Source organism: Silurus aristotelis (genome assembly GCF_946808225.1).
Source record: "Silurus aristotelis genome assembly, chromosome: 1".
NCBI lineage: Eukaryota > Metazoa > Chordata > Actinopteri > Siluriformes > Siluridae > Silurus > Silurus aristotelis.
Window position 1 is genome coordinate 1,171,184 of NC_139574.1, and position 24,055 is coordinate 1,195,238.

The 24,055-nt window shown below is 42.8% G+C and overlaps 1 protein-coding gene across 7 annotated transcripts in view; it reads right to left on the reverse strand.

Moving 5' to 3' along the window:
• LOC310728167 (protein NLRC3-like) overlaps nucleotides 1–22,101 on the reverse strand; it is a 38,831-nt gene extending 16,730 nt beyond the window's left edge. For 6 of the 7 annotated variants that reach the window (XM_083545354.1, XM_083545355.1, XM_083545351.1 and 3 more), the window contains exons 1-5: nucleotides 22,039–22,101; nucleotides 21,588–21,704; nucleotides 18,453–18,510; nucleotides 17,995–18,199; nucleotides 16,027–17,782 (exon numbers count right to left, since the gene is read on the reverse strand). In XM_083545354.1, coding sequence (XP_083401480.1) covers nucleotides 16,027–17,782; nucleotides 17,995–18,199; nucleotides 18,453–18,510; nucleotides 21,588–21,704; nucleotides 22,039–22,091 — 2,189 coding nt within the window. In that variant the 5' untranslated portion in view covers nucleotides 22,092–22,101. Of the gene's footprint in view, nucleotides 1–5,390; nucleotides 5,617–16,026; nucleotides 17,783–17,994; nucleotides 18,200–18,452; nucleotides 18,511–21,587; nucleotides 21,705–22,038 lie in introns of those variants that run through there. The other variant, XM_083545357.1, reaches the window with a different exon arrangement.
• Between the last annotated feature and the right edge of the window lie 1,954 nt (nucleotides 22,102–24,055).

Consider the following 24,055-nt stretch of genomic DNA (forward strand, 5'->3'; position numbering starts at 1 on the left):
GATATAGGAAAAGGTCCAATAAAGTGAGGGGCTATCTTCCTGCATGCGACCTTCAGTGGCAGGTCCTTGGTAGAGAGCCAGACCCTCTGGCCGGGGCGGTAAGCAGGTGCTGGCCTGCGTCTGCGGCTGGCCCAGTGGGCATAGCAGTGACCAAGGCACCAGCTGAAGGTACTGAGGCATCAATTTCTTGGGAGGAAAAAATGGGTGGGTGGTATCCATACGCGGCCTGGAAAGGGGAGAGGCCAGTGGCTGAGGACGGCAGTGTATTATGGGCATATTCAGCCCATATCAATTATGAAGCCCAGGAAGCGTTGTCATTGGTGCAAAGGATGCGAAGGGCTGTCTCCAGGTCTCGGTTTAGCCTTTCCGCTTGGCCGTTGGTCTGTAGGTGAAACCCGGAAGACAAGCTGACTGAGATACCCAGGAGGCAGCAGAACTCTCTCAAAAAATTGGCAGTAAACTGTGGGCAGTAAACGATCTGAGACAATATTACTTGGGAGGCCATGGAGCCTGAACACATGCTGTAGCAGGAGCTGGGCAGTCTCATTGGCCGAGGGCAATTTTGGAAGAGGTATGAAATGGGCCATCTTGGAAAACCGATCTATAACTAAGAGAATGGTGGTATGGCCAGCCGAGGGGGGTAGACTGGTAAAAAAGTCTACGGCTATATGAGACCATGGCCGATGAGGAATGGGAAGTGGATGGAGGAGACTTGCTGGGGAGTTTCTGAGGCTCTTGTGCTGGACACAAATAGGACAGAAGGCCACAAAGTGGCGAACATCTTCCTTAATTGTGGGCCACCAAAAACTGCAGGAGGGCCAAGGTGCGAGGGGTACCCGGGTGGCAGAAAGGTCGAGAGCAGTGACACCTCTGGAGGGCCTGTGAATGGAGCTGGTCCGGAACATAGAGTCTACCCTCAGGACAGCCATCCAGAGTGGGCTGCCCCGAAGTAGCTCTGTGTACCTTGCGTTCGATATCCAAGCGAAAGACTTGGACAGAAACGGGCAGAGGAAGGATGTGACTTGGGTCTTCCCCTTCCTTCTCATCGCAGGAACCCAGTCAGGACAGGGCATCCGGTTTGCTGTTCTTGGAACCCAGATGGTAGAACAGGGTAAAACAGGGTAAAACAAAACCGGCCCAAAAATAGCCCCCACCTGGCCTGCCGGGGGTTGAGGCGCTTGGCTGCCTGTAGATCATCCAGGTTGCGATGGTCTGTTAAGTCAAGTCAAGTCAAGTTTATTTGTATAGCGCTTTTCACAACAGACATTGTCTCAAAGCAGCTTTACAGAAAACAACAGTGAAGGTGAATGGTGTGCGTTTGTCCCTGATGAGCAAGCCGTGGCGACAGTGGCAAGGAAAAACTCCCTTAGATGATATGAGGAAGAAACCTTGAGAGGAACCAGACTCAAAGGGGAACCCATCCTCATATGGGTGACATCAAAAGTTTGGTCATAAATCTTTCAACAATACAGAACAATTTGTGATCATCATAGATCCAGCATCAGCTTCTCCATGCCAGGGCCTTTAAACACTCGGCATCTACTTCTCCATGATCATCCATAGGTCCATAATCTTCACGAGGTGGGACGTGTCTGTCCACACAATGAAAGGGTGTTAAAGGCTGTCTTCCATTCGTCCCCCTTACGGCTACGTACGAGGTGGTAAGCATTGCGGAGGTCTAGTTTGGTAAAGATGGTGGCTCCCTGGAGGAGCTCAATTACAGATTCTTAATGGTGATTAAATTAAGTCCCGGTAGTCAATGCAGGGGCAGAGGCGTTTGTCCTTCTTTTCCACAAAAAAGAAACCTGCCCCAGGAGAAGGAAGGGATCCCAGATGCGAGGGACTCCCAGATATAATCAGTCATGGGGTGTCACACCGTGGGGTGTTGTTCCCGGCAACAGGTCAATACAGCAATCATAAGGATGGTGGGGAGGTAGTGATAAGGCTCTGGCTTTACTGAAGACGGTGCACAGATCATGGTACTCCGCAGGAACAGAGCCAAGATAAAAGAGAGATTCCCTCCCAGAAGGAGTTGGGATCCAGGGGATCGAGGTGAGACAGCTGGCTTGGCACGAGATTCCCCATTCCAACACCCGGCCACTGGTCCAGTCTAGGTGAGGGTTGTGCCTCTGCAACCATGGGAAACCAAACATGGCAGGTGCTTGCAGTGATGGGATGATGAGGAACAATAACCATTCATGATGGAAATGAGAAGAGGCTTGGTGCAGTGGGTGACCCGATGGAGAACGTGGCCATTGAAAGCATGGACCAGCAGTGGAGCAGGGGATGGTGCGGACTCAATGCCCAGTTGGCGAGCAAGTTCCTCATCCAAAAATTCACCGTCCGCCCCCGGAGATAACAAGCACCGCTAATTCACGGCTGTGGCCCTTGCTGTTGACCCGAACCTTGAGCAACGGTCTGGAGGGGGCTGGGAGTCCTTGGCCCAGTGTTGGCCCCATATTCAATGCCGAGTCCTCTCTTTTCCTGGACAGGTGGCAGACATGTGCCCTGCCTTGCCATGAGAGCGATGCCTCACCTTCTCGCTAGTGGAGAGGTGGTGGCGGCCAATCTCCATGGGCTGCGGAGGCAGGGTAGGGGAATTATTGAAGCGAGGTGGGTTGGGAGATGGACCAGGCTGCCAGGATTTAAGGGATCCCCCCTCAGAGCGGAACTCCCTCATTCGCCAGGCAATTCAGGTGGCCAGGCTGATCAGGGCATCCAGACCCTCTGGAAGATCTCGGGCCGCGAGCTCATTCTTTATCTCAGCATTAAGTTCCCGGATGAAAGCGTCATAGAGAGCTGTGGAATCCCACCCACTCTCTGCCATGGCGGTGCGAAAGTCTGTGGCGTATTCAGCTACAGATCGCCTGTCTTGAGTGGTCCGGAACAAGGACTGGACGTCATCCTGCTAGGGGGTGGCTGAGTCAAAGATCTTGCGTAGCTCCTCGGAAAATGCACAGTAGAAGGCACAGACCCGAAAGGAGGGAGATCACATAGGCCACCTTGGTAAGTTCATCCGGGAAAGATGAAGGCCGAAGCTGAAAAGTTATTTTGTAGTTCGAAGGGCCAATTCACAAATTGCGCTTGCCAGTTCCTGTATCTGTTGGTGATGGGAGGTGGTGATCTGCACCAGACAGGACAGTTAAGTCTGGAGAGCATCTGCTGGGTCCATGTCTGGCCAGATTGTACTGTCAGGGATGCGGAAAGTTGGACCCAAATGCAGGACGCCAGCAAAAGTATATATTTAAAGTCTTTAATAAACAAGACCAATTCAGGCAAACACAGTGTCATTGCAAAAAAAGGCACACAATCACAGTGTCCGAAAATTTAAGGCGCGAATCCAAGAAAACCGGAAGATCCAAAACCGAAAGCAAAAATGCAGGAAACAAAAAACAAGGGGCGGGAAAATCTCAAACGGATTTGGTAGCCCACGAGACAATCTGGCAGAAAACGTGAGGATTCTGTGTCCATTTATGCAATGGCAAGATGGCGGCCAGGGCGGTTGCGAGTTCACAATACCCCGGAAGCGGGAGCTGCGGAAGCGGAAGAACCGGAAGTGCGCGTGCCGCTGGCTAAAAGAAAGGGTACGTTAATTGGACTGTGGTTAGACCTGAGATGTTGTATGGTTTAGAGACTGTGGCATTGAGTAAAAGACAGGAGGCGGGGCTGGAGGTAGCAGAGCTGAAGATGTTGAGATGTTCACTGGAAGTGATGATGATGGACAGGATTAGAAATGAGTTTATTAGAGAAACAGCGCATGTAGGACGTTTTGGAGACAAGGTGAGGGAGGCGAGATGGTTTGGACATGTGCAGAGGAGGGACATGGGGTATATCAGTAGGAGAATGCTGAGGATGAAGGCAACAGGAAAGAGGAAAAGGGGAAAACCAAGGAGGAGGTTTACGGATGTGGTGAGCGAAGACATGCAGGTAGTTGGTGTGAAAGAGGTAGATTTAGAGGACAGGGGGGTATGGAGACGGATGATTTTCTGTGGAGACCCCTAATGGGAGCAGCCAAAAGAAGATGATTTATGCAGTTTATACTATTTTGATATTTTTGTGTTTTAATTGAATGTCATTAGTAAAAGAGGCAGAATCTCTGGCTTCAGTCTACACTCTATAAGCAGGTGTCTCTTCTGCACCACCTTTTATTTCCAGCCAGTAGCATTATGGAAACAAAATGACTGATGGAATATGTAGCCAATAAGTACAGGATTCTACCGATATATGAGAGGATTTTATTTTCCAAGTTGGCGAGTCTTAGTTTTATTACTCTTTACAAACTCTTACTGGTCAAACAGCACATGTGTACAGTTCAGCACAAACAGCTGTTTATAGCTCGTGCTACATGGACTTTGTTTACAAAAGAAAAAAGAAAACAAAAAAAATGGACAGTCAAATAAAGTTACATCTGTAAGGTAAAATATATCTTCCTTTACTGTTTTAAACGATTTTATAGGTTTTACTGCCCGTTTGTTTCTATAAAAGAAATGCTTGAAAGGTAAGTGTGTGTGTGTGTGTGTGTGTGTGTGTGTGTGTGTGTGTGTGTGTGTGTTGTTGAGATTGGAATGAGCACACATCAATATGAATGGTCATGACTGTAAAACAAGAGCTTGTCTGGCTACCTGGCCATCAATATGAAAGTTAACTTGATGTAAATATCCAAACACGTTGAACAAAAGCCTTTAAATGGTCAGCAGGTTATTTCTATGCAGACTGTATGAATAGAGTCTGAATAAACACCTGAGTAGCAGGTGTTTCTCAAACAGGGGGAGGGAGAAAAGGATCAGACACAGTCTCAGATAAATGTTTGTAGGAATCTCATTTTTCAAGATATCAATTTAAAATATAAACTCATGAGACATGTGGCTTTCAACCCAGTACATTTCTGTATTGCTCCAGAACTGATTTCATGTATTTGAATATTAAGAATTTTTTCAATTCAGGAAATTAATTCATCATCAATAACTTTCTAAAACATATTTCTTTTTGAGCAATATCAACTTTGATAATAATTGATAATAAATAAGAATTGACAGTAAAGCTCAAAGTGTTCTTTTTCCAAAGATATATACAGTCACCGGCCACTTTATTAGGTACACCTGTCCAACTGCTCATTAACGCAAATTTCTAATCAGCCAATCACATGGCAGCAACTCAATGCATTTAGGCATGTAGACATGGTCAAGATGATCTGCTGCAGTTCAAACCGAGCGTCAGAATGGGGAAGAAAGGTGATTTAAGTGACTTTGAACGTGGTATGGTTGTTGGTCTGAGTATTTCAGAAACTGCTGATCTACTGGGATTTTCACGCACAACCATCTCTAGGGTTTACAGAGAATGGTCCGAAAAAGAGAAAAAATCCAATGAGGCAGTTCTGTGGGCACAAATGCCTTGTTGATGCCAGAGGTCAGAGGAGAATAGCCAGACTGGTTTGAGCTGATAGAAAGGCAACAGTAACTCAAATAACCACTCGTTACAACCGAGGTATGCAGAAGAGCATCTCTGAATGCACAACACATTGAATCTTGAGGCGGATGGGCTACAGCAGCAGAAGACCACACCTGGTGCCACTCCTGACAGCTAAGAACAGGAAACTGAGGCTACAATTCACACAGGCTCACCAAAATTGGACAATATAAGATTGGAAAAACATTGCCTGGTCTGATGAGTCTTGATTTCTGCTGTGACATTCGGATGGTAGGGTCAGAATTTGGCGTCAACAACATGGATCCATCCTGCCTTGTATCAATGGTTCAGGCTGGTGGTGGTGGTGTAATGGTGTGGGGGATATTTTCTTGGCACACTTTGGGCCCATTAGTACCAATTGAGCATCGAGTCAACCTGAGTATTTTTGCTGATCATGTCAATCCCTTTATGACCACAGTGTACCCATCTTCTGATGGCTACTTCCAGCAGGATAATGCGCCATGTCATAAAGCGCAAATCATCTCAGACTGTTTCTTGAACATGACAATAAGTTCACTGTACTCAAATGGCCTCCATATTCACCAGATCTTAATCCAATAGAGCACCCTTGGGATGTGGTGGAACGGGAGATTTGCATCATTGATGTGCAGCCGACAAATCTGCAGCAACTGCGTGATGCTATCATGTCAATATGGACCAAAATCTCTGAGGAATGTTTCCAGTACCTGGTTGAATCTATGCCACGAAGGATTAAGGCAGTTCTGAAGGCAAAAGGGAGTCCAACCCTGTACTAGTAAGGTGTACCTAATAAAGTGGCCGGTGAGTGTAAATTATGTATGTAGCCCACTTTTATCAGGAACTGTTAACATTTAATCTTGGGTAGGGCATTTTTAGCTTTGAGTCCCAGAAGCTGTGGTGAAGGCTAACAGGTAAAAGCAGTTAATGCTTCACAACCAGATGAATAAAGAGTTTGTAGTATCTGTATTCGACTTTATTCTGTACTGTTGGAATGTAGGCTAGTTCTTTCCCTTAAAGACAATGTATGAAAGACCCATAGTGTTTATATTAGAGTCTGGGCCAAATGTTTATGTTAGAGGCTGTACGTGCAGTTTCTGAGCTCTGTACAAGCTGAAGTATGAAACAAGATGATGCTTACATGTCCATATAAGGTGACGTTCTTTATGCTTAACATTCTTGAAGGGTCAAAGGAGATAAGCAATCTGTAAAGTATAAAATCTTAAATGCTGATAGATATTGTGTGTGAATTATATTGAATTATATGTGGTGTTATCTGTGGAGAACTAAAAAAGGATCTAAGGTCCTGTCTGCCTCTCTTGTTTAATCTTTGGTGTGTGAGAGTTGCTGAGACAGCTGCTCAGAGCGTCACACACGGATTGAGGCACGCTGACGAACAGCATGGTCAGCGCATGGCTCCAGTCTGATTAAAGGCCAGTGCAGTTTTATCCACGAACTCTTCAAATGCTCAGTTGAGCACTGAACATATGTGTGCATATCCAACTATCTTTAATATTGTTACTGTGCGATTTGATCTCCCAGCTTGAGAGGTAATGCAGAGTATTTCATTTTTGTGTGTGCAACTTTTGTGCTAAGCAGTTTGAAGGAAGCTTGACAATCGACTGACCAGTCTTGCCAAGGTATTTAACTAGTTAATGAGGTACAATCGTTTGATTTGAACTCGGTTAAGAGTTGTTGATGCAAGTTTTACAATTTGTTTATGGGTTTTGCTGAAGTCAGTTTCAAGTAATCTTTAATTTTAGTAACTAGTTTCGATTTATGCGTACAAGAATACAGAAAGTTATCATAATGTCAAAAATAATTACTCCTGTAGATGTGGTACAAAAGAATAATCCTCTAATCAAAGGCATTGTAAAATGGCATAAACGCTGGCCTGAGATTACCAGAGTCAAAACCCAGAAGGGGAGATTGTCCGTGATATGGACAATGTTGATGATTCTGTGTACAATTTTGATTTTTTTGCCAGAAATTTAGCCAGAAATGACATTACAGTTAACGGACAGGAAAGAACATTTGGGGACATTGATTTCCAGCAGGTTCCAGAAACAACAGAGCCTTTGGCAGTCGAGAGAAAAGCGGCAAAGGTTAAGAAGGACTGTGATTCAACTGCAGGAGAATATAGGGAGACAGTTGAAGGAAGGAGTTGAAGGAAGACCAGCTCAGGAAGGAGTTGGACAAAGACGGTATGAGACCTAGAGTTGAGGAGACATTAGAGAAACCTGTTCTCATGCCGTTTTGGTCTGTCTTTTCAGTGTTGGCCGCTAAGGCAGGTGCAAATGTATCTCATTCAACTATAATCCCTCAGCAGATTGCTACAACACCAACTCCTTTGAAGGTTGTTGTTAGAGCTAAGTAAGGGAAAGCGATTGTTCTTCCTTGTCAATGTGGAAGGTGGAATGTTGGTAGTAATAATCCTCCTAAATGGAGAAATAGTTGTGGTGAAGATCTGTTGTTGACAGGACCGGAAACTAAAAGTGTGCCTCGCGATAAAAGGAAGTATTTTTTGTATAATGACATGAAGTTGGTGAAGACTCAGGCAGCTTGTTCACTAGTCTTGCATAATGCTACATGGGAAGATAAAAGGTGAATATGTGTGTACTTATTTAGAACCAGCATTTAAATTTGTACCAATTAAAAATTATTGGATAGAGGATTATATAACGCGTAAGGTGACACTTGAGATAAAAGATGTGAGACCTAGTGGAGGTGTCATGAATACTAAAGAGGTTCAGGATCAAATTATTATAGTAACCACTCCAAGGAAGAATGATACACAAATGAAACTTGTTACTGTAGCTCTGGATACAACTAAGAGTGTTAATACATCAACCCAGTCTTCTACTTTAGTTTTAGGACTGTGAAGGAGAATAATAATACAACAGTGATAACTTTCTGTATTGTTGTACGCATAAATCGAAACTTTGCTGTCTGTGAAATTTGTAAATTTGACACAGGCACCTGACGTAGTGACCTTAAAGTTAAAGGAGGTGTTAAATGTAACTCAGAAGACTATGTTGAAAACTGAGTCTAAAGTAAATGGTAGTGAGGAGATTTTTGAAGCTGGAAAACAGATGATGGAAGAGCATGCTGTAGATTCAGCTGAGACAGTTCAGAAAGAAGTATCAGATACGAACAGTGAGTTTTTTTATTCTAATCAAAATCGTGCCTTACAAAAGAGAGAGAGTAAGTGGAAGGCATATGGATTTGATTCGTCGGTGTTACAGATTGCTGACCCATGGGCAGGTAGGAACTTATGGTTCCAGCAGATAACTCATTCTGTCAGATCGGTTAGAAATTTGAATTGTCCATGTGTGGTAAAAGTTTCATCACCAGGCACATGGCCTTCAATTTTAGAGAGGGTGCCAGAACCACTAACTATTAGGTGTCAGTCTTTTGCATTATCGTGGTTGTTATTTCAGCAGCAGGCATCGACGGATAGAATAATGGCTTTGTCAAGCAGTCTGTTTAAGCCTAAATATGATTGTTCATGGTTGAAAGAATTACCTTATGTGAATTTATTGGATCAACATGAAAATATAATAACAGCAGTCCCTGAGCCGATGGAAGTGACACCTGTGAGGGCTGCTGGTTGTTTCTGTTCAAATGAAACGTATACTGGTTCGGGGATGTTTATGGGAGTATCAGATTGTGACAGCTATTTGATGAATTTGGGCAAACATGATAATAAGAATGTTAGTAAATTGTATGAAGTGAAGTTTCGTGTGCCACATCAGAAATATAGTAAAACTTTGATGGTAAGGAATCAAGACTTGCCTGGAAATGTGACAATAGGGAATTTTAAAGAAATTTGGTGGGTTTGCGGTGATAAGGCATATATATTTCTGCCTTATGGATGGATAGGATGTTGTTACATGGCAAGGTTGAAACTTCCCTATGAGGTTTTTGCTGTACAGAAGGGAGACAGGCTTGATAGAAATCAGTCGAATGTTGTTTCCGCAAATAGGATGAAAAGGGATTTGGCACAGTTACATAATTTGGAGTCCTATCATTGGAGGATAAGTCTAGGTGAGAAGTGGTGTATAAGACTGTTCCCATGGTATGGTGTGACATTTTTAGCAGATCATATTGATAACATTACTTATACGCTACAGAGTTTCGCCAACGAAACCATAAGAGGATTTGATTTTCTGTTAAATACTTAAAGGAGTCATAGATTGACATTGCTAAAACATGACATGGCTTTAGATTATATATTGGCCAAACAAGATGGCCTATGTGTGGCTTTGAACTTAACTGGTGATGCCAGTTACACTTTAATCCCTGATTCTTCTGACAATATGACTAGTGTTATAGAGGCATTGAGAAACATAAGAGATGCGTTTGGTCCATCAAAAGGAGCTGGATGGTCTGCAAATGCTTGGTTGCAGGACAAATTGGGACCGATAGGAGCAGTGCTGGTGCAAATTTTTGTGGCGGTTCTTCTAGCATTGTGTGTGATATTTTGTTTCTGTACACTGTTGTTGACCTTTGCGAAGGCAATGATATTGCGATGGGTTGGAGTAGTGATGGCTGGGGATCGAACCCAGATGCCACTGTTGCGAACAGCTGACGTAGATGAAGTGGAATTAGAAGGTGAACTGGTGAAGAAATATCCATTTTGATATTAAATCATATTATACTTTTGCATATAATTTGACTATTGCTTACTTTTTTTGTTGTTTCCTCCTATATAGTGTTAGGATAAAAGGGGGGAAAATGAAATGTGATTAATATGATATTATGATTCATTTGTTTATCTGTGAAGATGATACTGGTTGTTTTTTCTTTTCTTTTCTCCAAAGAAGCAAAATTGGGGAGTTTACATACATTCAAGCATGGACAATAAGAAGGATTGGAAGGCTCTGAACGAGGATGCTGTGATTCAACACATCAGCGACACCATACTGAGAGTCAACGCTGCTGAAGAGCTGCGGATGGATACCTTCCCCATATATATATATATATATTATATGTTTTTATTATTGGATTGTATTTGTTACATTATATTTGGTGACATTGATAATGTTTGTACACTAGCAGTAATCATAGTAAGTCATAATAGTTTTTTAAATTTCTTCTGTTGCATGACAAATACACATGTATTATTTTTGTTGTGATTGTTTGTGGAATGATGGTTTTTGCTACTGGGTAAATATATTGGGAACTCAGATGTTTTTTTTTTTTCCTCGATGTTTAGGGACAGGGGAACTAGGCAGGGAAAGGTCCATTGAAAGGTCCGATGGGTCGACCAGCCTGAATTTGGACATAGTTTTGATTTGATTTTCTTGGGTTTCATATGTATTTGCTAAAGTCATATCCTTAAACACAGTATTAAAGTTTTGATTGGGCTGGAGTACTATCAGTGGCCACCTGGGGCAGAGGGGCCGTGAGAGCAGTTTCCTGTCCTGATTGTTTGAGGGATGTTTAAGGAGGAATGGCTGCCTGACAGGTTTTCCATTTTGCCTGGAATGTCGGCTAGTTCTTTTCCTTAAAGACAATGTATGAAAGACCCATAGTGTTTATATTAGAGTCTGGGCCAAATGTTTATGTTAGAGGCTGTACGTGCAGTTTCTGAGCTCTGTACGAGCCGAAGTATGAAACAAGATGATGCTTACATGTCCATATAAGGTGACGTTCTTTATGCTTAACATTCTTAAAGGGTGAGCTTTGTTACATCTGGTATACTTTGGAATGTGGACAATAGCAATAGAATCACCTCCGGGCAATCCTGGGTGCTCGTATTAAGATGCTGAATTTCCTTGTAATAAACCTTTTTTTATATACAAGAAAGACGGTGCTCACGGAGATTTTTCCTGCATCACCTACACTTCATCACCAACCAAAATACACGACAAGTTCTAGGTGAGTATTAAAAAAAATAAAGAAAGTTCCAATAGTGTAATCAAATGCAGCATCAAGCATGCCCAGTTGCGAGAGCGGAAAGCGGCACTGGAAACATCACTCATCCCAGGTAAATTCTTGGGTTGAACCTAATGCTCCCAGCACCTCAACTCAGCGTGTCTCCCTGCCCAGGCCCAGCGCACCTACAACACGGCCCGCCCAGATATCGTTCACTCCGGCACCGGTGCACCACAGACCCTGGATGCTGCAGCAGCGGAAGACACGAGCCAAGCCTCCCCTGAGGACCCCTGAGGACCTCCCCTGCCACCACCACCGGCCTTCGAGATCTCGAGCGAGAACCGCTTCACCCCTCTCCCAGAGACAGTTTTTAAAGTTGTACTTTCTGACATACATAGGAAACCCTACTATCTCTCATTTTGCTCATTTTCTTTCAGACCTCTTGATCTATTTTAATAAAGTGCTGCTTCTGGAGATTTTAATATTCATGTAGATGATGTAAACGATGCTCTAGGATTATCATTTGTTGATTTATTAAACTCTTTTGGGGTTAAACAAAACATCACCAGACCAACTCACTGTTTTAACCAAACACTAGACCTAATAATATCCCATGGAGCAGACATCACTGATATAGATATTTTACCTCAGAGTGATGACATCACAGACCATTACCTTATACTGTACACACTACCGGTAGAGCAGATTAGCCGTGTTTCACCACGTTATCGACTTGGTAGGACTATTGTTCCAACCACTAAGGACAGATTCATAAATAACCTGCCTGATTTATCTCAATTTCACACTAAACCCATAACTGCTGATAATCTTGATGAGATGGCGAACAACATAGACCTTATCCTCACTAGCACATTAGACACCGTTGCCCCGATCCGGTGAAAAAAGGTTAGAGAACAAACACCTGCACCTTGGAATAATAGTCATACGCATGCCCTAAAGAGAACAGTCTGTAATCTGGAGAGAAAATGGAGGAAAACTAAATTGGAGGTATTTAGAATTGCGTATAAAGACAGTATGCTCAGCTACAGACAGGCGCTAAAAGCTGCTAGAGCTAAACACCTGAGCAAACTCAGAAAAAATAACCAAAACCATCCCAGGTTCCTTTTCAGTACAGTAGCTAAACTAACTACAAATCAGGGATCTGAAAAATGTGTTCCATCACAGTTTAGTAGTGACGACTTTATGAATCTCTTCACTGAAAAAATTGATAGTATTAGAAAAACAATTGTGGAGGTCCAACCTCTTACAGCATCTCCCGACATTATCTCACCTACAACTCCACAACTACACTGCTTTACATGTACAGGACAGGAAGAGCTGTACAGTCCCTGACAAAAGTCTTGTCGCTTATCTATTTTGTAGAAACACCTGCTATTAACCTGACTTTTAATTAATTAATTAATTGCTGTTAGAAATAGCTCATATGAAAAGCTAAAACCCTCCCAAATGATGTTTAATGCACTGAAATAAATTAGTTTAACTAAAAAAAGATTGATCATTTAATCAGGACAGAAAGGTCAAATTTTGGCAAGACAGAAGTTTTGTCGCTTATACAGAAATTAAAAAATAATTACTGCAAATACAAAAATATGTCAGCAAATTAAGTAGTGGTGCTGTGAGATCCAAATTAAATATCTTGTATGACTTCAATGAGCTTGAAGGACTGCATCCATGCGGTTTGGCAAGGATTCATACAATTTATTGATGAAGTCATCAGGAATAGCAAAGAAAGCAGTCTTGCATGCCTCCCAGAGTTCATCAATATTCTTTGGTTTCATCTTCCAGGCTTCCTCTTTCATCCTACCCCACATATGCTCAATGATATTCATGTCTGGTGACTGGGCTGGCCAACCCTGGAGCATCTTGATCTTCTTCACCTTGAGGATCTTTGATGTGGAGATGGAAGTATGTGATGGAGCACCATCCTGCTGCAGAATTTGGCCTTTTTTATGGTTGGGAATAAGAGGTAGCTAAGATTTCTTGGTATTTGGTATTATTGATGTTGCCTTCCACCCTGCAGATATCTCGCACACCCCCATACTGGATGTAACCCAAGACCATGATTTTTTTAGCCACCAAACTTCACTGTTTTCTGGGTGAGTCTCGGATCCATGCAGGCTCCATTAGGTCTCCTACAATATTTGCGGCGACTGTGGTGTAATTCAACAAAAGATTCATCTGAAAAATCCACCTTCTGCCACTTTTCCAGCATCCATCCTTTTAGCAGGCTGTGGGCCTTGGCAAATGCCACACGGTTTTTCAATTGTCGTTTGTTTGGTGCTGGCTTCTGGGCACTGATTCGACCATGGAGGCCATTTCGAGACAGAATCTGACAAACTGTACTGGTTGACACAGGGACTTTTCGAGCCAACAAACGGTCCTCTCGAGCAGTTCAAAAATCTTGATTAGAAATGTATTTCAGGGGCATATCATAAAATAGATTATTTTTTCAAGCTACAGTTTGTCCAAAATGCAGCAGCCAGAGTTCTCACATTCTTCTTTCTTTTCTTTTTCTTTCGGCTGCTCCCATTAGGGGTCGCCACAGCGGATCATCTGTCTCCATACCACCCCGTCCTCTACATCTGCCTCTTTCACACCAACTACCTGCATGTCTTCTCTCACCACATCCATGAACCACCTCCTTGGTCTTCCGGTTTTCCTCCTTCCTGGTGGCTCCATTCTTAGCATTCTTTTACCAATATAACTCATGTCCCTTCTCTGCACATGTCCAAACCATCTCAATCTCGACTCCCTCACCTTGTCACCAAAACATCCTACATGGGCTGTCCCTCTAATAAACTCATTTCTAATACTGTCCATCGTCGTCACTCCCAAAGAACATCTCAACATCTTCAGCTCTGCTACCTCCAGCTCTGCCTCCTGCCTTTTACTCAATGCCACTGTCTCTAATCCATACAACATCGCAGGTCTCACCACAGTCCTATTTCATTCTTGCAGATACCCTACTATCACAAATCACTCCTGCTATCACTCTTCTCCACCCACTCCACCCTGCCTGCACTCTTTTCTTCACTTCTCTAACACACTCTCCATTACTTTGCACTGTTGACCCCAGGTACCTGAACTCCACCACCTTCTCCACCTCTTCTCCATGCAACCGCACCCCTCCACCGCCCTCCCTCTCATTTACGCACATGTACTCTGTCTTACTCCTACTGAATTTCATTCCCCTCCTCTTCAGCGCATACCTCCACCTCTCCAGGCTCTTCTCAACCTGCTCACTACTCTCACCACAAATCACTTTCATCCGCAAACATCATAGTTCAGGAAGACTCCTGTCTGACCTCTTCCGTCAACCTGTTCATCACCACTGCAAACAGGAAAGGGCTCAGGGCCGATCCTTGATGCAGTCCAACCTTCACCTTATACCAGTCTGTCGTTCCTACTGCACACTTCACTGCTGTCACACTGTCCTCATACATGTCCTGCACCACCCTCACATACTTCTCTGACACACCTGACTTCACAAAGTTGAGAAAATATCACCATATAACCCCAATCTTATCGTCCCTACACTGGCTACCTGTTTCAAATCCACTACAAACCACTGCTACTTACTTACAAAACACTAAATGGTTTATCTCCATGTATCTCTTCAGTCTTCTACACGCTAAAATCCATCACGCTCCCTGAGATCACAAAACTCTGGGCTTCTAGTAGTTCCTAGAATAGCAAAGTCCACTAAAGGTGGTAGAACATTCTCACATTTAGCTCCCAAACTCTGGAATAGTCTTCCTGACAGTGTTCGGGGTTTAGACACACACTCCCAGTTTAAGTGCATATTAAAGACGAGTTTTAGCCTTAGTTTTAGTTTTAGACAGATTTAGCGAGTTCTACACATAACATACGTCTCACATCATAACCTTGTGCTCCAGAACATCTGATCACATGCACATTATCAACTTGTGCTGTTAATATCATAAACAGCAGCTATGCTTATTGCTCTCCACTGCTTCTCTTTCTCTCCCTATCCCGAGGCTTCCTGAGGTTGCTCCAGCCCCAGTCACGTCCTACCTTATGAAGATTATGGACCTTTAAAAAGGTAGATGCCGACCCCGCAAACATCTTAAACCATCTAGAGACGTACCAGTGCCAATTGGATCGCACTTCATGTGGCGTTTGGACACTGGACCTCCTGGAGAGTTTAAAGGCTTTGGCATTAAAAGCTGGTGTTGGATCTGTGATGATCTCAGATGTTGAGCTATTTTATGAGTTGCTCAGTAGCTCCTGGTTTTATAACCACAAACGACTGTATAAGACTGTAGAAAGAAATCACTCGTAATCACACACTCCAGTGCTCATGTTAGTTCTCACTCTCCAGTGTTCTGTATTATCACACTCTTGATGTCACCCAAATGATGATGGTTCCCCTTTTGAGTCTGGTTCCTCTCAAGGTTTCTTTCTCATAACATCTAAGGGAGTTTTTCATTGCCACAGTCGCCATTGCTGCTAATCAGGGATAAACACACATCATTCACCTTAACTGTTAAATTCTATAAAGCTGCTTTGAGACAATGTCTGTTGTGAAAAGCGCAATAGAAATAAACTTGACTTGACATCAAGTGTAGCTTTTGATAAGGAATATTATCCTAATCAGTGCAGGATCATTAGTCTTCATTTATAATAATAACTACATTTATGGAATCATTTAAAATGACTTACACAGCTTTTCTGGATGCTTTGACCACTGGCAGCAGCCTCAGAAGACATTCATCTGATGGGTGATATTTCCTCAAATCAAACTCATCCAGATTTTCATCTGAGTTCAGCAACACAAACACCAGAGCAGACCACTGAGCAGGAGAGAGTCTGACTCCACTGAGACACCTGGAATCTCTGCTGTTCAGGTAACGTTGTACTTCCTGTACTAGAGAATGATCATTCAGTTCATTCAGACAGTGGAACAGATTGATGGATTTCTCTGGAGATGGATTTTCTCCGATCTTCTCCATGATGTACTTGACTATTCTCTGTTTGCTGTGAGAGCTACTTCCTGTCTGGGACAGTAGGTCTCCTAAGAGAGTCTGACTGGACTCCAGTGAGAGACCCAGAAGGAAGCGGAGGAACAGGTCCAGGTGTCCATTCTGACTTTGTAAGGTCTTGTCAACTGCACACTTTAGAAAAGCAGACATGTTTGATTTGGTGAAAAGATCAGACAGATCAGTGGTTTGTTGTTCTGTTACATTTCTGTTGATGAAGAAGAGAAACGTGTATAAAGCAGCCAGAAACTCCTGAACACTCAGATGTACAAAGCTGAACACCTTCCCCAGGTGAAGCCTAAACTGAGTACACACTCCTGAGTACACTGACACGTCTCTCACATCAATGCCACACTCTCCTAGATCTTCCTCATAGAAGATCAGGTTTCCTTTCTCCAGCTGTTGGAAAGCCAGTTTTCCCAGTGCCAGGATACTCTCTCTGGTCTGCCGAGAATCAGGTTCACATTTCTGATGGTACTTTTGGTCCTTGTGTTTAATCTGAAAGATCAGGAAGTGTGTGAACATTTGAGTCAGAGTCTTGGGGATCTCTCCACTCTTTGCTTCACCCAACATTCTCTCTAGAACAGTGGCTGAGATCCAGCAGAAGACTGGGATGTGACACATGATGTAGAGGCTTCTGGAAGACTTCATGTGTGTGATGATGTTATTGGCCAGACTTTGATCACTGATCCCTTTCCTAAAGTACTCTTCTTTCTGAGGATCACTGAACCCTCGTACCTCTGTTACCTGGTCTACACACTCAGGAGGGATCTGATTGGCTGCTCCTGGTCGAGAGGTGATCCAGAGAAGAGCAGAGGGAAGCAGATTCCCCTTGATGAGGTTCGTCAGCAGCACATCCACTGAGGCTGATTCTGTCAGGTCACACCATCTTCCATTGTTCTGGAAATTTAGAGGAAGTCGACACTCATCCAGACCATCAAAGATCAACACCACTTTATTTCTCTCACAGTCTAATAATCGTAATTCTTTTATTTCTGGGAAAAAGTGATGAAGAAGATCCATCAGACTGAGATGTTTCTCCTTCATGAGATTCAGCTCTCTAAAGGGAAGTGGAAACATGAAGGTGACGTCCTGATTTGCTTCTCCTTCAGCCCAGTCCAGAATGAACTTCTGCACAGAGACTGTTTTTCCAATTCCAGCAACTCCTTTAGTCAGCACACTTCTGATGGACTTGTCTTTAAAGAGATCATTACATTTGATGGGTGTCTCCTGTGTTGCTGGTCTCCTGGACACTGGCTCAATCTGCCTCACCTCATGTTCATGATTGACGTCTCCACTCCAACCCTCTGTGATGTAGAGGTCTGTGTAGATCTCATTCAGAAGTGCTGAGCTTCCATGCTGTGAGATTCCTTCAGTAATTCTTTGACATTTCTCTCTCAGTTTGGATTTGAGTTTTCGCTGGTGCACAGAGACGAGTTCTGATAAAAAGAAGAATAAAATGTAAACTCTCTGATCATCTCTGTGAGCTACTGATATTTTCATAGCTGTATATCATATGGAATGTCAGTACTGATGTGTTATTATATTGTGTTGATAAAAGCACATCGTTATGATGAGATGTGTTTAATAAATGTACAGCAGTTTCCTTCCTCTGAAGATAAAGTGATGTTAGAACCCCATGAGCTCTTACTGTTCTGCAGTGTGTTAGCGAGATCTGTGTGCTTCATGTTCTTCAGGAAGTATAGTGTGATCTTCAGCACTCCCTCTCTGACACTGCTCTGATCCTCCTCATCCTCCACCTCCCTCTCAGAGCATGCTGGGTAATCTGGACTCAGGAGCTTCTTATATCTCTTCAGTTCATTCTGTATCAGACTGATGACTTTGTGCTTCAGATCCTGTTTTAAACAGAAAAGAAAGATAACGAGAAGGAAACATGAGAATGTGTTCATTACTGACATCCAGACAAACTGGTTTCAGAGCACAGACGAGTAAAAACATGACGTGAATCACTGAGAATTTTTTTGTTTAAACCAACGAGGAAACACAACACACTTGTGTTCTCTCTTACTGCTGGATTTTGTTCTGTCACATTGCAGTTTGAGTGGAATAGATACACACACACACACACACACACACACACACACACACCTTGAATATAGCCTCTAAATGACTCTTCTCAGTGATATTTGATTTCTTCTTCTGCAGTCTGTGAACAAATAAAACACTTGTTAAAAGTTGAATCTTCTTCTTTTGGCTGCTCCCATTAGGGGGCGCCACAGCGGATCATCCGTCTCCAAACCACCCTGTCCTCTACATCTGCCACACCAACTACCTGCATGTCTTCCCTCACCACATCCATGAACCTCCTCCTTGGTCTTCCTCTTTTTCTCCTACCTGGTGGCTCCATCCTCAGCATTCTTCTACCAAAATAACTCATGTCCCTCCTCTGCACATGTCCAAACCATCTCAATCTCACCTCCCTCACCTTGTCACCAAAACCTCCTACATGGGCTGTCCCTCTAATAAACTCATTTCTAATCCTGTCCATCGTCGTCACTCCCAACGAAAACCTCAACATCTTCAGCTCTGCTACCTCCAGCTCCACCTCCTGTCTTTTACTCAATGCCACTGTCTCTAATCCATATATCATCGCAGGTCTCACCACAGTCCTATAAACTTTCCCTTTCACTCTCACAGATACCCTACTATCACAAATCACTCCTGTCACTCTTCTCCACCCACTCCACCCTGCCTGCACTCTTTTCTTCACTTCTCTAACACACTTTCCATTACTTTGCACTGTTGACCCCAGGTACCTGAACTCCTCCACCTTCTCCACCTCTTCTCCATGCAACCGCACCCCTCCACTGCCCTCCCTCTCATTCACACACATGTACTCTGTCTTACTCCTACTGACTTTCATTCCCCTTCTCTACAGCATGTACAGTTATGTTCAAAATAATAGCAGTACAATGTGACTAACCAGATTAATCCAGGTTTTTAGTATATTTTTTATTGCTACGTGACAAACAAGTTACCAGTTGGTGCAGTATATTCTCAGAAAACAAACAAGACCCATCATTCATGATATGCACGCTCGTAAGGCTGTGCAATTGGGCAATTATTTGAAAGGGGTGTGTTAAAAAAAAAATAGCAGTGTATGCCGTTAACTGTACAAACTCAAAACTATTTTGTACAAACATTTTTGTTTCTAGGATTTAGCAATCCTGTGAATCACTTAACTAATATTTAGTTGTATGACCACAGTTTTTTAAAACTGCTTCACATCTGTGTGGCATGGAGTCAACCAACTTGTGGCACCTCTCAGCTGTTATTCCACTCCATGATTATTTAACAACATTCCACAATTCATTTCTTGGTTTCGCTTCAGAAACAGCATTTTGGATATCACCCCACAAGTTCTCGATTGGATTAAGGTCCGGGGATTGGGCTGGCCACTCCATAACATTAATTTTGTTGGTTTGGAACCAAGTCTTTGCTCGTTTACTAGTGTGTTTGGGGTCATTGTCTTGTTGAAACAACCATTTCAAGGGCATGTCCTCTTCAGCATAAGGCAACATGACCTCTTCAAGTATTTTGAAATATGCAAACTGATCCATGATCCCTGGTATGCGATAAATAGGCCCAACACCATAGTAGGAGAAACATGCCCATATCATGATGCTTGCACCACCATTCACTGTCTTCACTGTGTAGTGTGGCTTGAATTCAGAGTTTGGGGGTCGTCTCACAAACTGTCTGTGGCCCTTGGACCCAAAAAAGAACAATTTTACTCTTATCAGTCCACAAAATGTTCCTCCATTTCTCTTTAGGCCAGTTGATGTGTTCTTTGGCAAATTGTAACCTCTTCAGCACATGCCTTTTTTTTTAACAGAGGGACTATGCAGGGGATTCTTGAAAATAGATTAGCTTCACACAGACGTCTTCTAACTGTCACAGTACTTACAGGTAACTCCAGACTGTCTTTGATCATCCTGGAGCTGATCATTGGCTGAGCCTTTGCCATTCTGGTGATTCTTCGATCCATTTTGATGGCTGTCTTCCGTTTTCTTCCACGTCGCTCTGGTTTTGCTCTCCATTTTAAGGCATTGGAGATCATTTTAGCTGAACAGCCTATAATTTTTTGCACCTCTTTATAGGTTTTCCCCTATCCAATCAACTTTTTAATCAAAGTATGCTGTTCTTTTGAACAATGTCTTGAACGACCCATTTTCCTCAGGCTTTCAAATGCATGTTCAACAAGTGCTGGCTTCATCCTTAAATAGGGGCCACCTGATTCACACCTGTTTTTTCACAAAATTGATGACCTCAGTGATTGAATGCCACACTGCTATTTTTTTGAACACACCCCTTTCAACTAATTGCCCAATGGCACAGCCTTACGAGCGTGCATATCATGAATGATGGGTCTTGTTTGTTTTCTGAGAATCTACTGCACCTACTGGTAACTTGTTTGTCGCGTAGCAATAAAAAATATACTAAAAACCTGGATTATTCTGGTTAGTCACATTGTACTGCTATTATTTTGAACATAACTGTACCTCCACCTCTCCAGGATCTTCTCATCCTGCTCACTACTCTCACCACAAATCACAATATCATCTGCAAACATCATAGTCCAAGGAGACTCCTGTCTGACCTCGTCTGTCAACCTGTCCATCACCACTGCAAACAGGAAAGGGCTCAGGGCTGATCCTTGATGCAGTTCAACCTTCACCTTGAACCAGTCTGTCTTTCCTACTGCACACTTCACTGCTGTCATACTGTCCACATACATGACCTTCACCACTCTCATATACTTCTCTGACACACCAGACTTCCTCATACAATACCACAACTCCTCTCTCCACCCTGTCGTACGCTTTCTCTAAATCCACAAATACACAATGCAATTCCTTCTGTCCTTCTCTATACTTCTCCATTAACATTCTTAAAGCAAATAAGGCATCTGTGGTGCTCTTCCTCGGCATGAAACCATGCTGTTGCTCACAGATGGTCACCTTTTCTCTCGGCCTGGCTTCCACTACTCTTTCCCATAACTTCATGGTGTGACTGAATAACTTAATTCCCCTGTAGTTACTGCAGGTACCAGCACACTCCTTCTCCATTCCTCAGGCAACATGTTAAAAGTAGAATAAAGACTATAAATCATATTCATAACTACAAACACAAAGCAGTGAATACACACATATTACAGAGATGTTTGATTATGTGAGAGTGTGAGTGATAAAACACTGCACTCATACATTCAACTGTCCTCACCTCAGATCAGTAGTACAGTCTGTGTCTTTAAAGAGTATTGGACGATCCATTGACTTATCACTCTTCATGGACACACAGCTGGGCTCAGGTGAGTCTGATCTCTTACCCTGAATCAGACTAAACACACACAACCACTGCATCATTATTACTGTTCTGCAGCAACACTGAATAATGAAACTGGAGTTAAAATCTGATGATGTTCTTATTAACACTGATCCCATTCTTTAACCTTCATACTTTATCCAGCTACAGGGACAACTTGTGGTTAGACGTGTTGCTCAGTAGCTTAATGTCACTAATCATCAGCTGGTTTTGAACATCTGGAGACAAAGCTGCTGAATTCAACTCTTCACTCGTCACTTTTCACAGATACACATCAGAGTCTGATCTGTTTAGTGTTGGTGAATGTGAGAACATTTCTATTTTTCACAGAGTCACAACCTTCACTCACCTCTCATCTTTCTTTATGTCCTGTTTCACACACTCACTCATTCTGGAGGACATTTCTACACCTACAGAGAGAGAGAGAGAGAGAGAGAGAGAGAGAGAGAGAGAGAGAGAGAGAGAGAGAGACTGTAGTTAAAAACAATCATCATTAACTGTACTTTATCTACAGTAGATTCATAACATTCATAGTCACAAACATTCTTGAAACACTCCGAATGCTGCAGAGTCTAAAGCAGATTGAAATTAAACAGCCTTCAGGAAACTCAATGATTATATTAACGGGAAAATCACATTCTTCTTGAATGTACAGGTTCCTGTGATTAAAACTACACCTTCATAGACATTGTTATTAAATTTCCTGGCAGAGTTCATGATGTCGCCTTTTTTCAGAAATCAACGCTTACTTGAGAGATGGACGAATTGGTCCAAAAGTAATATTTAAGGTAGAAGATCCTGTTCCTGTATTTCTTCTCAGAGATACGACAGATCAGAACATTCACATTTTATAGCTTTATATTTACACTTACTGTGTTTTTCTCCTGAAACCTTCTTCTTTTTACACTCAACAAAGTTTTGCTTTCACTTAAACTGAACAAACTGCATTATTCACCAGAGGAGGAGGAACATACCAGAAAAACATCAAACATACCTACAAGCATGCATGCACACACACAAGTCACGTCAAGTTTATTTCTATTGCGCTTTTCACTACAGACATTGTCTCAAAGCAGCTTTACAGAGTTAGGTGAATTATGTGTATTTATCCCTGATGAGCAGCCATGGAGACTGTTGCAAGGAAAAACTCCCTTAGATGTTACTTATAAAAGCAACTCATAAAATAGCTTAACATTTGTGATCATCACAGATCCAACACCAGCTTCTCCATGCCAGAGCCTTTAAACACTCCAGGAGGTCCAGTGTCCAAACTCCACATGAAGTGGGATCCAAATGTTGCTGGTACGTCTCTAGATGGTTCGGGATGTTTGTGGGCATCTACTTCTTTAAATGTCCATAATCTTCATGAGGTGGGACGTGACTGGAGCTGGAGCAACCTCAGGATGCCTCAGGATGGGGAGAGAAAGAGAAGCAGTGGAGAGGAATAATGTGCATGTGATCAGATGTTCTGGAGCACAAGGTTATGATGTGATGTGTGTTATGTGTAGAACTCGCTAAAAAGATACGTCTTTAATCTGCACTTAAACTGGGAGAGTGTGTCTGAGCCCTGAACTGTCAGGAAGACTATTCCAAAGTTTAGGAGCTAAATGTGAGAATGTTCTACCACCTTTAGTGGACTTTGCTATTCAAGGAACTACTAGAAGTCACGAGTTTGAGATCTGAAGGAGCATGAAGGATTGTAGCGTGTTAGAAGACTGGAGAGATACATGGGAGCCAAACCATTTAGTGTTTTGTAGGTAAGTAGCAGTAGTTTGTAGTGGAATTGAAACATAAATGGTAGCCAGTGTAGGGATGAGAAGATTGGGGTTATATGGTGATATTTTTTCAACCTTGTGAGAACTCTGGCTGCTTGGGTAAAACTTTCATTGTTTTCTCTATTCATAGCCTAATTGCATGTTTGTGGCTGGTCTGGAGAACTGATGATGTTTAATTAAAAGCAGTACATTACACTTCACAACCATATAGCATACATCACTGTTTAAGAAATAGAGAGCAGATCATTTTGATATCAAGGAAGCAAGGAATAGACATCATTAATATAGAGATACATTCATACACCTGTACATAAGCCTTAAAAGTGTAACTAATGTCAATACAGCGTTGGAGCTGGATGATTTGATGAAGGGGGAATACATACAACCAATGGATATATCATACAGAGGATGGAACACTTTATTACTGATAAAAAAAGAAAAAAAAAGAAAATGTGTGTGTCCTTTTGTGTGTGTGTGTGTGTGTGTGTGTGGGGGGGGGGGGGGGGTACGTCACTCCCAGACTTACTGCAGCCTGGTGGGTTAGGTGTGAAGTGCCTTGTTAGTGGAATGTCCTTGAAGTTAGATGGAGAG